General features: G+C 36.6%; 1 protein-coding gene across 3 annotated transcripts in view; it reads left to right on the top strand.

Moving 5' to 3' along the window:
- The window catches only part of dgkb (diacylglycerol kinase, beta), a 100,666-nt gene that overhangs the window by 25,520 nt on the left and 61,010 nt on the right, over positions 1-14,136 (top strand). For all 3 annotated transcript variants that reach the window (XM_038279586.1, XM_038279587.1, XM_038279585.1), the window contains 8 exons: positions 452-571; positions 2,920-3,037; positions 5,052-5,140; positions 5,450-5,566; positions 5,841-5,939; positions 6,990-7,091; positions 10,918-10,991; positions 11,547-11,621. In XM_038279586.1, the coding sequence (XP_038135514.1) occupies positions 452-571; positions 2,920-3,037; positions 5,052-5,140; positions 5,450-5,566; positions 5,841-5,939; positions 6,990-7,091; positions 10,918-10,991; positions 11,547-11,621 (794 nt within the window). The remainder of the gene's footprint in view (positions 1-451; positions 572-2,919; positions 3,038-5,051; positions 5,141-5,449; positions 5,567-5,840; positions 5,940-6,989; positions 7,092-10,917; positions 10,992-11,546; positions 11,622-14,136) is intronic.

Raw genomic sequence — 14,136 nt, 5'->3', positions numbered from 1 at the left:
CCAAAACACACGACCAACTGAATAGTGATGTCTCCTTTAGCAGCTACAATGTCACTGAAATAAATCAACCTTCTATGGAGAGCTCTGTCCCCAGACTGAAATCCTAGAGAAAAGCTGTATTTGAGCAGAAGAGAAGAAACCATCAGAGTGGACCCAGGAATATGAACAATCTACAAAGGAAAAGCTAAATATCTGTCTTCCTATACACTATACGATTCTGAAATGTCCCTGGGTTAAAACGCTGATCATTTAGGTTCTGGTAATTTGATTAAAAACAATTCATTCCTACAGTATGTTGGGTTTTTTTTCTTCCACTTCAGAAGCACATCTTTGCCAGGGATGCCAAACAGTATAATATGAGCATAATGTTAATTCTGAACATGAACATTAAGGTTTTTAATTGCTGCAAACCAAATGCTCTGTTTACAATAGTAAAACAATTGTGTCATAGATCCTTCAAGAAATGATGCATGAGATTGACTATGATCAGGATGGCACGGTGTCACTGGGGGAGTGGATTCAAGGGGGCCTGACAACCATCCCTCTGCTGGTCCTTTTGGGCCTGGAGACGGTGAGTCAATAGAAAGAGATGCTGTGAATTTACTGTACTGTCCCTCCCACTGCAGGAGCCCAAGTTAGATTGAAAAACTATAAAAGTTAAATGTGTCAGTTCTTGGCCCTGATGATGGATCTTTTACATAAATGGCTGCAGAACTGTTCAAAAGGAGAAACAAAAAGCAAGCTGAAAGCTAATAAAGCAAACATAGTGAAAAAATAACACACAATAAAAATAATTTTAGAACATTAAGTTCAATTAAAGCTCACTGAATCTATAAAGATGATCCAGTCGCCCGCTTCTGGTGGTTTGCATTACCACCTCTATATGGCATCAAATCATTCATTGACCATTTCATACTTAATTAGTGTTTCTAATTTACCCCCACAGCTACAAGAGCTGAGAAAATATAGGATTTATTTTTCTTCTGACATTTCTTTGTGGTAAGGAGCAAAACTTATTTAAAACATTTTTCACTGTTTGTGAAATACGGCATATTCAGTTTTTTTTTGTTTTTTTTAACACCTTTAATTCGGAGCTTGTGTATATGATGTCTTACACCCCACAGGTGTAAATTAGTTGTGTTATTCTCACCCCGCTCCTTATTTAACCTCATTTTACATCAGTCCTGCAAGGTGAATATGTTAATTACTCTAAATTTGACACAGCCGATCTTTAATTGGATCATGTAAATTCTTCCATAATATATAATAATAATAATAATAATAATAAAAAAAATAGTCATGGGTAAATATTTGTGTGGCAGTATCCTCAATATATTTTGTTTTTTTGTGCATATTCTTATGCTAGTAAACAATTTTAACTGTTTTTGTATGTTTTTGTGATTGTTTTAAAACCACATACATCAGATTTGTGCATATTGAGTACTCTTAGTTCGTTCCTTTCCACAACTTTTGTATTTTTCACTTATCCTTATTAATACTGATGCTTTCAAGAGGTGAACATGTGCTTTTTCCTGACTACAGGTCCAAACGTCCAATTTTAAGATGCTTGAGACACTTTTCTTGTTTTCTTGCCTTGTGACATAAAATTCTTCTATGCTGAAAAATGACTAAATCAAGTATTAAAAGAAACACCACAACTCTAGTCCAGATTGTTGGATTATTTTTTATTTGGTGGATGTCTTAGTCTCAGTTTAAGGCAGTCTTTGGTCATTTTGGTGCAGAACTACCGTACAAGGTTCCATCCATCCATCCATCCATCCATCCATCCATCCATCCATCCATCCATCCATCCATCCATCCATCCATCCATCCATCCATCCATCCATCCATCCACCCATCCATCCATCTGTCCGTCCATCCATCCTCTTACGCCTATCTGGGGTCAGGTTTCGGGGTACCAGCTTCAGCCCAGATGTCACTCTCCCCATCCACTTGGGCCAGCTCGCCTGAGGGAATCCCAAGGCGTTTCCCAGGCCAGCCGAGAAACATAGTCCCAAGGTTACCTACTCCCTTTTAATGAAAATTAGGCCCACACATTGCAGCAAGATGGGAAATCCCTTTTCCTCAGCACATGTTCTTAACAATGAGTGGGGGGTATTTATCAGAAATCATTGCTGTAAAATGACTTTCCACTCCTGCCTTTTCTTTTATTGCTATTGCCTGGAGAATCCCAGTCTGATGTTGCTGCTTCATTTATTTTAATGCTGTTTTATTCCATTGAATCTTATTTTAAAATAAATTGTTTCCATATTTTACAAAATTATCTCTTTGTTTGTGTGTGAAAAAACTTTGGCCAATATAAAGTAAGTTCTGTAGCTGGACGTACTTCTCTGCTCTTGGACATACTTCACCTGCAGTATCCTGAACCTTTTTCTGCATGTGAGGTTATTTTCAGGCAAATAGGAAATGCGTTTTGGGGGGAGGGGGGGTTAACTCACCATTACTAATAGAGATTTTTAAGCAAATAAAACCTTTGCAGTAAATGAAGTTGCTGCTGATCCCTTTTACATAATAATCCGATATATAAGCTGTTACTAAAAAGAGCGCAGTAATTGAATTTGCTCATCAGAAAAGCTTTTCAGCTTTTTTTATGAACATAAAATGTTTGTATTACAGGAAAACAAAGAACGCTATTCTTTTATTATTCTCTAGATGGCAGCCTTTCCCAACCTTTAGTTCAAAACCCAAATTCTCTTTTTAATTTATGAATGAATGAATCATTTGAATACTTTTACTAAAAGATCAAAAATGCATTTCAAAGGTATCCACAAAATAAAAAGATAAAAAATAAAATTATCTTGTAATTGATTTCTTCTCATCCAATTTAACATGAAATAAAGTAATTCTACTACAGTTTCTCATTAAGTCACTAATGATGAGTCTGCTCTGTTTGTTCAGAATGTAAAAGATGACGGGCAGCATGTGTGGAGATTGAAGCACTTCAACAAACCCGCCTACTGTAACCTGTGTCTCAACATGCTAATTGGACTGGGGAAGCAGGGACTCTGCTGCTCATGTGAGTTTATCCCTAAATACTCAGGAGCTGATGTTTAAAATATGCTAATATTGCACTGTGTTTATTATTACCATGTTTATTTTCATTTGATTAAAATCACAAACTAAGAAACCATAAAAACAAAGTATTCTTGTACTGCAAAGAACAAATTCATATTAAAACTTCTTAAGTATCCTAAAAACTTTTTTAGGTAAATTTATTTAGTGGAAAAAAACTAATAAATGTTTTTTTCTTTCACAATAAAGCATGTTCAATGCAACTATGAGAATATATTTATATTATATTTCTGAGCAAATGGAAATATGTTTCTTTTTGCTCAATTTAGAACCTCTTTCATGCTCTCTTCTGTAGAGCTCACCTCACAGTTTTCCTAAAAATAGTTAAAGAAATACATTTGATCATAAAGGAAGGCTAATTTGGTGTTTGGTTAGCCATTTTTGTGTTGCTACAGCCACATGTTAGGGTCATTATCCTGCTTGAAGTGACCCAGTGATGATCTGTTTCCAGTTGTTTGGCAGAAGATTTTTTTTTACTGTGCATTAAAATAAATATGGACAATAGTATCGATTGCAAGTCGGTATCTGTTTTGGCTGAATACCATGGTGACGAGGTTGATACTTTAGTTTCAGATTCACTCTTAATCCAAGTTGTCGCTCTGTCTCAGCATAATGTGTGAGATGACACAACCCCCACTGTAGTGTTTTCATTTTTTCTCCACAGGCCCACTGTGAGGTTTCTGGGATTTCTTCTTTGTATTTATGGCAGCATTTATTGTTCTCTTTAGTTATTTGAGATCCAAATTCAAAAAATACACTCACATGGCGTAATATTTTGTTGTATTTTTTGCTGTGGTTTATGAACTCTAAGTTGCACTTTGTGTCAGACAAAACACACATTTAATTTTATCTCTTATTCTGTTGTTTCCATTTTTAACATTAATTGGATCTTATTATACTATTCTGCATAAATGTTATCCAAAAGTTGGACAAACAAAAGCATTTAAATTTGGATGAGACTAAACAAGAATTTTGAAAATTATCTTTGTTTCTATCGATATTGGTGATACTTGCCCTTTAGTTTTTTTCGTATTTGACCTATACAAAAATAGCAGTAGCAATAAAAACCTCTAATTTTTCCTTTTTTACCCTACTGATGCATTTGTGTGATTATATATTAAAGATTTAGTTATTTGAGTGTCTTGATGAGCGAAACACGATCTAGAAATAAGTAAAAATGTCTTAAATTAAGTGTATTTCCCCTTAATTTGAGTACAGTAGGTAAATGAGATAGTTTGCCAACGGAATGAGTATTTTTACTCTGATAAATAAGATAATTACATAATATGCACTTGAAATTAAACAATGCTATTCTGTTTTCTTATTCTAAGTGTAAATTGCCTTGTTCCATTGAGATGTCTCAAGATGTCTCTTTTACTACCTTAATCCAAGGGAAAATGCAGTTATTTTAAGAAAAAAATAACTCGTCTAGATTTTGATTTTTTTTTTCCAGTGAATGACATCTTTCAGGATATATAAAAGACAATTTACTTTTTTTGATATATACACACATTTTTTTTTCTTAATATTTGCAAATAATATTGGCATCATTCACAAAATTTTCCGATCTGAATCTGAACATCATTTCCTTTTACTCTGATTAAATGTACCAATCTGAAAATAAAAAATGTTAGGTGTTAAAGAAAGTTTATCAGAAGATATACATCTATTTTGAGATGTTTTGAAGGTCTCTGTCGTGGATATCAATGAGTGGAAAGAGTGCTGTGATCTCTTTTCGTATTCATAAAAGGTTATAGAATAATATTTTATTAAGAGAGGGTATCCACAGATGGCAGTTTATTTCCCTTAGTATTCATAAAATAGTAGAAGCATTTAATTTCATTTAAGCACATTACCGAAATGTATATTGCTTGAGAATATAAATTTCGAGGTAAATTCATATTCTGACATTTGTCTTATTCTGACTTATGTTCATTTATTTTTTGGCTTTTTTTCAGTTTGCAAGTATACGGTCCATGAGCGCTGTGTGGCTCGCGCTCCACTGTCTTGCATCAAAACATATGTGAAGTCCAAGAAGAACACAGAGGTGAGTCCGGCTGCTGGCTACCACGGATCAGCTAATTTCTATGAAGCTTCACTCCTACTTATAAAAAAAATAACTGTTATATAGATAACTAATTACCAGCATAATCCCTTTTTGCACTGACAAACACACAAAGCATTTGTTTGGCTTCTTTTCTCTTATTTATTTGTTGTTTCCTCCTGATTGTTTTCTCTCCTCTTTCCATCTTTAATTGCAGTGTCACTTCTACCTTTGTGTACATCTTGTTTTTCTGAACGTTTCTTTTTCTCGCTGCTTTTCCACCCAGTATGCCGTCTCTCCTCCTCTCTGCAGGTAATGCATCATTTCTGGGTGGAGGGGAACTGCCCCACCAAGTGTGACAAGTGTCACAAAACCATTAAGTGTTACCAGGGCCTGACTGGGCTCCACTGTGTTTGGTGTCAAATCACGGTAAGCCACCCCCCTGCCGAGAGGCAGCCACCTCCTCATTATATTCCCACTGCTTCTTGTTGTTTAGGCTTTCATTTTGGCACCTCTGATACCTCACAACTGATTTTGCCAATTTACACTCAGAAAACACTTGTTTGCAGCTATAGGATAATAGAAAATACGAGCGAGACAGTGATGTGCGCATTTGCAAATAAACCCTGAAAAATATTGCTGAAATATTTATTTCTGTTGCCGCTAGTTCGAGGTTGTTAATAATAGCTTCCACCTCCTCCAGCTCCATAACAAGTGTGCTTCCCACGTGAAACCTGAGTGTGACTGCGGACCCCTGAAGGATCACATCCTGCCCCCAAACTCAATCTGCCCTGTTGTTCTGGTAAGACTCTGCTCTTTTCTGGACAGCAGGCCTTAAGGCTGAGAGAACCGGGCCTTGTTTGAGACCTGATGATCCAATCATCAGGCCTGTGTTCTCCTACTGAGCTCTGAAATGGCACCAATTTATTTTGTAGAACTTTATGTCCCAAATTGCACAAGCGTGTTTAAAGACGATACAAGTTCTCTACTCTAATAACTTTTCCCTCCAAAAGGCAACAGATGAAACTTTAGTTTCTCGGTTTTTCTTTTATAATCCAGACACATAAGATGGTTAAATTAGTTTGCAAAACAATTTGTTATTTATTCCACCTCTCTCAGATGGTTCTTACTGATGATCAGCAGGTTAAATACAAAAAAATCAGATCGTATAAAATCCACCGAACACTTTAGCCTAATTTTATCATTTGCAAGATGATTCTGGATTGGATTCACAAAGCAAACTGCTATGAATACATTTATATACAAATATACCCAGCAAGTGTAGCAGCTACAAGGAATTTGATGCTCTTTTTGTGCCATGTTGCAGTCATGTCTTTTATCACATATAAAGAAGGAGGGAAGTGATCAACAGGTCTGTAAAGTTGAGCAAAAGTAGCATAGAGGATAGTAAAACATGCTGCATACAGCTGGATGATTTCCCATTTCCGTCATTGTAGGTTAGATTAAAATCTATTTGGTTGTCAAGAGACCTGCAGCACATTTTTCACTTTATTCTTCAGGCTTTTTTCTTCTTTATTTTTTGCTAAAACTTTGAATTGTTCGAATAAAACCAAGGGATTATTTTTTCTGTGTTATACACCTTAGAAAACAATTGAAAACAGCACCTCAGTTGCTAAAAGAAAGATGGAAAAAAGTATTGGCTCGAAAAGGTGCAATTATGGAAGCTGTATAAAATTCACAACACAGAAAATGTTTTATATATATTTTTATACATGTGTTTGGGTCTGGGTATATAGAACTATATTTTTTTCAGTTGAACTTTCTCTTTTTTATCTGCTTGTTTCGCTTGCTTTTTAGAATAAAACTGTTAATATTAAACTTGTCACTTCAGGAACGGCAGTCGACTCTGAGGAAGGACTCACGGTCAAGCCAGTCGAGTCGAGGAAAGATGCAGAGAGCCAATTCTGTCACAGTGGACGGCCAAGGGCTGCAGGTCAACCGCACCTCTGAAAAATATTTATGCTTTAACTGACACCTTTATACCTTTTAGTAAAAACGAAAAGCATCTATATCATCTGAAATTCTCAAAAAGTCAGATCTAGCAATTTGTCTAGATGTCTGCTAAAATAACATTATAGAAATAACATCCCAAGTGTTATAAAATAATAGAACACTTGAGAAGTGTGAGTTATTAGAACAGTAAAAATACCCCCTTTATATTTATAGTGAGAAAGATGTTTTTAATAAATGAATAAATAAGACCATCACTTGCATATTTCCATCCTGAGCCAAATGAATAGCTAATAAATTAATACACGTGTTTTGATAACAGTCTCTAAGGAGAAATAGAAAATTCCAAGACAACAGAATATTCAAAAAGCGAAGGCGTGTGCTGATGTTAATAAGTCAAGAAATGGCAACAGGAAACTAACTTCACATCTATAACAGCCAGATAGGTAGTTAAAAACATGATTAAACTGAAACGTTGACAAGATAACCAAATCTTATTTAAACATAATCAGTGAGGAGGATCATGAAAATTGAGACCTCCAGTTTAGACTGAAGGTTATAAGTCCTTATAACTACCATTAGACACCTTCCGTGAGCCTCACTGTCATTTTGACGCTTCTTCTGTCCTACCATCACAAAAGTAACCACAGCATCTGTGATGCTGTCAATCTGTGTCGCCTTTAAAGGCCCAGAGATCCTTGTTGAATTGTGTGACCTCAGGGACTCTATAAATTCCTTTTTTTTATATTGTCATTTTTCAGATAGATTGAATAGATAAAAATTTATAAAATAGCATTCTAATAAATATAAAATATTAATGAATTTATTAACACAGGTAATAATTATTGTGCATGTGATTTTAGGTGTAAAATCTATTATTATAGTGTGGGATTTCTTTTTCGCACACTTTTTTTTTGCTCAGTGTGGAATAATGCAATTGCAATAAAAGATGCATTTATCTCAAACCTTTTACACATTTTAACCAGGGTAGTGGATAAAGGTGAAGCATTTAACCCTTTAAAGCCCGATCCAAGAAAAAAACAAAATAGAAAACTACTTTTCTTTGGTTTGAATTCCTTATTTGCCCTTTTAACAAAATATGTAAAAAGAAAAAACATAAATAGATTTTTGATATTAATAATTTATTACTATGCGATAAGTCAAGATTAGTTTTTGTGTAGTCTTCTACTGGCTGTTATCAGGTACATCTGATTGTGTACAATAGGATTTTTTTACCATTAAATTATGCAAAAGGTATTAGATGCAAAACATTTCAGAAACCGTATGTATCAAATATGATACATTTGGCATTATTGGGTTAAAATTTGTTATAGCTTTAGATCTGGCAAAATATGTCACCTAAACCTGATGGAAGTGCAGACATATCCTGGCTTAGAACAATGTAGGAGGGTTTGCTTAACAGATATTCAAGTTTTAAAGCAGTTGGTTTGAAAATCTGCATTTAGTGTAGGTTAAATGCAGCAAAATATACTACCATTAACAGTGCATATTAGAGCCATTACCCAATAAATCTTAAGATTTAATATAAGCCTCTGCAGTTGGTAAAAACCGCCGGTCCTGCTGGTAATCAGCATCATCCATAATCAGCATCCTGATCTTGTGCCAGAATGCTGCCGAAGGAAAACCTGCTGCCGTCTGTGGCAAGCATACGTCTATGAGCAAATTCAAGAGAAGGAGAAATACCATGAATCATATCCCAGCAACATCCATCTATGACTCTCGCTGGCTAACCAGCGTAATAATCAAGATTATTATTTATAATTACAGGAAGTAATGGATCACTCTTGACCGGACAGGGAGCTCATTAATTCACCCTCGGCCTGCTGGGATAGCAGACAGGAGGAGTTAAGTGCTTCATCTGTGTCAGGGAGAGCATCGGGCGAGTTGTTTCAGGACAGTTCAAACGGTGCATGAGGCTCAATCCAGGTCTGGCTTCTGGGAACCTCAGGCAAACCTGGAGATAATTACTCTTATTATTTACACAAGCTATCCCATAAATGAAAAAGAGGAAAAATTGTATCGTAACCACAGAGTCTTCCTGAGGTTTTTGTATGATTTTAATGTTTTCTCATATGGTTATAAACTGTGATGTCATTCCTGAGGATTTTACATCAATAGTCAAACACAAAGTAATTCATAAATGGGCATGGGGAGGAAAATCTTTTCCAAATAAAAAATTCAAAGGTGTGACATTTCTTTGCATACAGCCCTCTTTTCTCTTAAACATTTGCATAAAAGCCAGTGCACCTAATTACATAGTAATTACATAGTGCTAATTACAATCCAGATTCTATTCATATGTGGTTAATGACCCTGACAAAGGCAACCAACTGAAATCGGTTTGTCTGATAACAAAATTTAACAAAAAGTTCCAATTATTTTCAGTGTTGCTAAAAGTTGGAAAAGTTGTCCCAGATGGAAGGAATGATCTACCAGAACCAGGGCTTCCCTGATATTCATTTCCACCTGAACTAACCTGACCGGGCACAGAGAGCATTAACCAGAGATACAACTTATGTTTGACTTTAGCATAAATGCAATACACTACATATAATGGAAAACAGACTCTGTAGAGCACCCATAACCCACCACTTTCCCAGTACAGTACGGAAGTGGAAGTACAGTAGTAGCCTTTAAAATTTTCCACACTTTCCTTGAAGGGCCCTTGCCTGGTCCTCGGCTGGTCCCCTACAATTCCTTTTTAAACATCAATCTTTGAACTAAGATATTTTTTCTGTCATGATTTGTGGACAATAAGATCCAAAGAAAAGCATCATCTCCTGGTCAGACCCTGTAATTCAGTGAAAGCGTGGAATCAGAGTAAAAATAATGCAAGAGGGGGTCACTCCAGTGGCTGGAAGTTGGAGGGGATTTCGCTGGGAGTTCGAGGGAAGTCTCCTGCTATTCGGCTGGCGTTTGACTTAGAAGGGCCATTTTGCATGGATGCTACTGCATCATCAGTGGGGATTCTTTTCTATGGAAGGAAGAGAAGGGTTTGTCATACTGATTCGACAATAGAAAGGGCTAAATGCAGGAATTCATTAATTTTATATACATGTTTGAAACAGGTGCCTGAAATTCAAGCAGGATGTACCTATTGTAGGGCAAGAAGGCTTCACAACTTGCAAAAAAATAAAAATAAAAAATACACCTGAAAGGCAAAAGGCTAGAAGAGACTCTTACAAGGGTTTTTCTGTCTGGCTGATTGATAATCTGGCAGAACAGCAAAATCCGAATCAGAATTACTTTATCAATCCCTTGTAAGGAAAACTACACATACAGACAGAACTCTCCAGCAGAGGAACACTGATAAAAATTGACACCACACTTTTCAGATTTAAATTTGAGAAAAACTATGTTGAAACCGTATGTCATTTTCATCCGTCTTCACAATTAAACAATAGTAAACATTGATGGCTTTAGTTCTAAATGGGCAGCAAGATTTAGCTTTTAACTTCCGAATATAAAGATTCAGCTTCTCCAGTGTGAGTTTAACCTTAACCCTCTAGAAATTATTTTTTTTAACAAATCTGTTAAACGTACCCTATGAGTAAAATTTCAAGGGAAAAGTTTTCGTTTTCACTTAGAAGAAGAACATAGAGCCCATCCATTCCTGGCCTCGACCAGTTCACAGGAAATATGTGCAGATGGCAGGCAGGCAGTGTAGTGCTTGGAAGTGCCATATATACTTGATAAAATGTCTGAGGGATACGGCTTGAAAGTGAATTCCTGTGAAGCATCCTGCAGTCTCCAAACACAGAGGCTTTGTTTTGACATCTTCCACACAGATCACAACAATAGAGGGCACTCATCCTCTGCTGGTGTTTGTCAATCCGAAGAGCGGGGGCAAGCAGGGGGAGAGGTAAGTACACAACCTGTCTCAACATGCTACAAGAGGCCTCTGAAGCCCCTCTCCTCAGCTACAGAGGGGAGGAAACAGCATGGCCTCTGGGCTGACGAGTGCTTTTTAGCTTACTTAGTCAAATAAAAACACAATCTGATTTACCTAAAGCGCCGGATGCCTCCGCTGTCAGAAAGAAACTCCTCTCACTGTGGCGTCCCGCCCTGGGTCCCTCTTTTCAACCCAGGGCTAATTGGGTTATTACTGAAACATATTCATTCACTTCTTATTATGCCGGCCCTCATCTGTTTAAATTATGAGATCAAAATATGACTTCAGCCAGTTGATATAATGAAATTGAAATGAAAATGAATTAGTCGTTCTAATGGTTTTTTCCTCAAGGGGACTTTGGACATTTTTCCGCCTTGCTGCCCAGTCCACTGGCGTGTCATACTTTGATCACACAAGGCTCTGCATCCCCCTACTGCCATACAATACGTAGCATTTGTGATAGCGTTCTGCTATTTCGATTTGTTCATTGTTTAACGCTTGTTTTGTTTTGTTTTTTTTAACTAGGATTTACAGAAAGTTCCAGTATCTCCTGAACCCCAGACAAGTTTACAACCTGGCCAAGAATGGACCAATGCCAGGGTATGTTATAAAATCAAAGAACATTAATACTAATTTTGTTTGTGTAGTGTAATTATTTAACTGTTTTGAGGCACATGTTTTGAAGTTACAGCAGTTGCTTGGTGAATAGAGACATGAAATAAAATTATAGAATACAGAATACAGAATACTACAATAGTCATTTAAACTTGAATAGTGAACAATTACGACCATGGTAAATATGGAATACACAGAAGTCATTTCATTTTATGTCTACAGATGTTTAAGAGAGAATTTGTTTTGCATGCAATAATTGGAAAAGTACGTAAAAATTTTTTTTTCAACCTAACGTTTTAGGGGGGCAATATCTACACATGTGGACAAAATTGCTAAAACCCTTGTTTAATTAAAGAAAACCCAATGATGGTCAAAGAAATAACTTAAATGTTGTATGAGTAATAATAAATAAAATTCAATGGACAGTCAGTCAGTGCTTTTCCATGCTTCAACAGAGTCTTTTATTTTGTAATCAGTCCGTTGGTCTATATAGGGCTACAGGTAGTAACCGTGCTGTTTCATGACATGGTGTGTACCACACCCAACATGGACTACAAGAAGGGAAGGAAAAAGTTTTCTTGCCCCAGGACTGCACCGAATGTGTTAGCGCAGCGGAGTGCCTGCTCCGCATCCACACCATGCTGCTCCTGTTGATCACAGCCAGTTTAGTCAGTCAGAGCAGTTCCAGCCAGTGCGCCATGAAATCCGAATCCAACTGCTATAGGGTGCTCGGCAGAAACCGCAGCGCATACCCTCAGCAGACGGTCTGCATGCTTACGTGTTCAATGGAAACCTGACAAGCATGTTAAAGGTAAAGGCTATGAAACCGTCTCCAAGAGGTTCGATCTTCCTGTGACTGCAGTTGCAAATACTATTCAGAATGGATGGATGGATGGATGGATGGATGGATGGATGGATGGATGGATGGATGGATGGATGGATGGATGGATGGATGAATGGATGGATGGACGGACAGCGGTAGCGGCTAATATAAAGTCCTTGCTCCCACGACGCTAGATAACGGCAAGCTCTCTCATAAGCTTGTTAGATATATTTCAGACCAAAGTATGGATTAAAGGCTGGGATTACTCACCTAATGTGCTGTAAACAAAATTTAACAGGTTTTGAAGTAACTTCTACCTGATTTTGGAGCAATTGTATTGACTCTAGAGTAAAACAAAAAACAGCAAGAAGTGGTCTTATATTGTTCAGTGAGAAGCAGCCAATCAGATGTCAGGGTTTCTATGGAAGTGGCCCGAGGCCCACCTCCTTGCCTTTTGATAGGCGCGTGACAACATGGTGTGCTTTAACGCAGGAACATGAAATAATTCATTGAATCATGGATTTGGTTAATTCACTTCTTAAGCAATTAATTATATTCCTATTCAATAAATTCTGTATTTATTTTCAATTTTCATAAAGTAATAGAGAGAGTAATAATTTCATAAAACACTTGTCACCCTCTATAATCGGGTTTATTTTCAAGACCTATTCTATTTCTTTTGATTATTTTCCCATTGATGGTTTAGTTTAGGTCACACACAATGGTACCCTTTGGTCAAGGGTACCATTGTGTTTGACCAGGTCTGTTTCATAAGCTTATCTTTTTAAATGATTTTTTAAATAAATGTTGAAGCATGATTGAAAAGCGCTGACTGACTGTCCACTGAACTTTTACTTATTATTATTCTTACTAGATTTAGGATATTTCTGTGGCCATTGTTGTTTTTTTATTAAAAGAGGGTTGCCAGCAGCTGTCCACGTGCGTGGCGCTTAAATCTAGATGCAAAAAATAAAAGCATTATCTATATATTCAAGCCAATTTTCAAGTTTGGTGTTAAAGTTATATTGGATTAATGAAATACCCAACTTTTAACTTTAAAACACGACAATAAACCCAACATGAATATACCCAATTTTTCTTTTACTTCTGCTTATTTTTTATTTTTTTATTTACTTTGTTTTGTTCGCAGTATTTATATTTATATATCAAAGATAAATATTTGACGTTCTGTTTAGAGAACTCTTTGTTGTTGCTCACACATAATGATTGTGATCACATGCAAGAGATGCTTTCAGTACTATAGCCTTTACTGTCTCCTCCCTCACACATTACACACCAAAATGAGGTGAGTTCACATATAACAAATCCTGGAGACGATGGTATCATGCAAGACCCTTAAACACGCAGTGGCTCTGTATGCAGAAGACTATATGAGAGCTCATGAATGAGTGACGGATGCAAAGTGGGTGAAGCTCACACAACATGTGATCATGCATACAGACAAGCAGCTCACCACAGCCTGGTGGTGTGGATGCCGTCTGGTCTCCTACAGTTCACATTTGTGATTAAGAAAATGAATGGATCATTTACATGCACAAGGCTCTTTCACTTTACCGCTGGTGTCCAGTAGTGCTTGGAATACACAGGAATTTCTGGGCCCCGTGCTGCCATGTTGTTTGGCTTTGATTAGGCCTGAAAAACAGCATTTTTTTTGAA

The sequence above is a fragment of the Cyprinodon tularosa genome, unplaced genomic scaffold (genome assembly GCF_016077235.1).
Source record: "Cyprinodon tularosa strain WSP-4 unplaced genomic scaffold, ASM1607723v1 ctg151, whole genome shotgun sequence".
Lineage (NCBI taxonomy): Eukaryota > Metazoa > Chordata > Actinopteri > Cyprinodontiformes > Cyprinodontidae > Cyprinodon > Cyprinodon tularosa.
The sequence above is the reverse complement of the archived record's forward strand: the minus strand, read 5'-3'. Positions and strand labels throughout refer to the sequence as shown.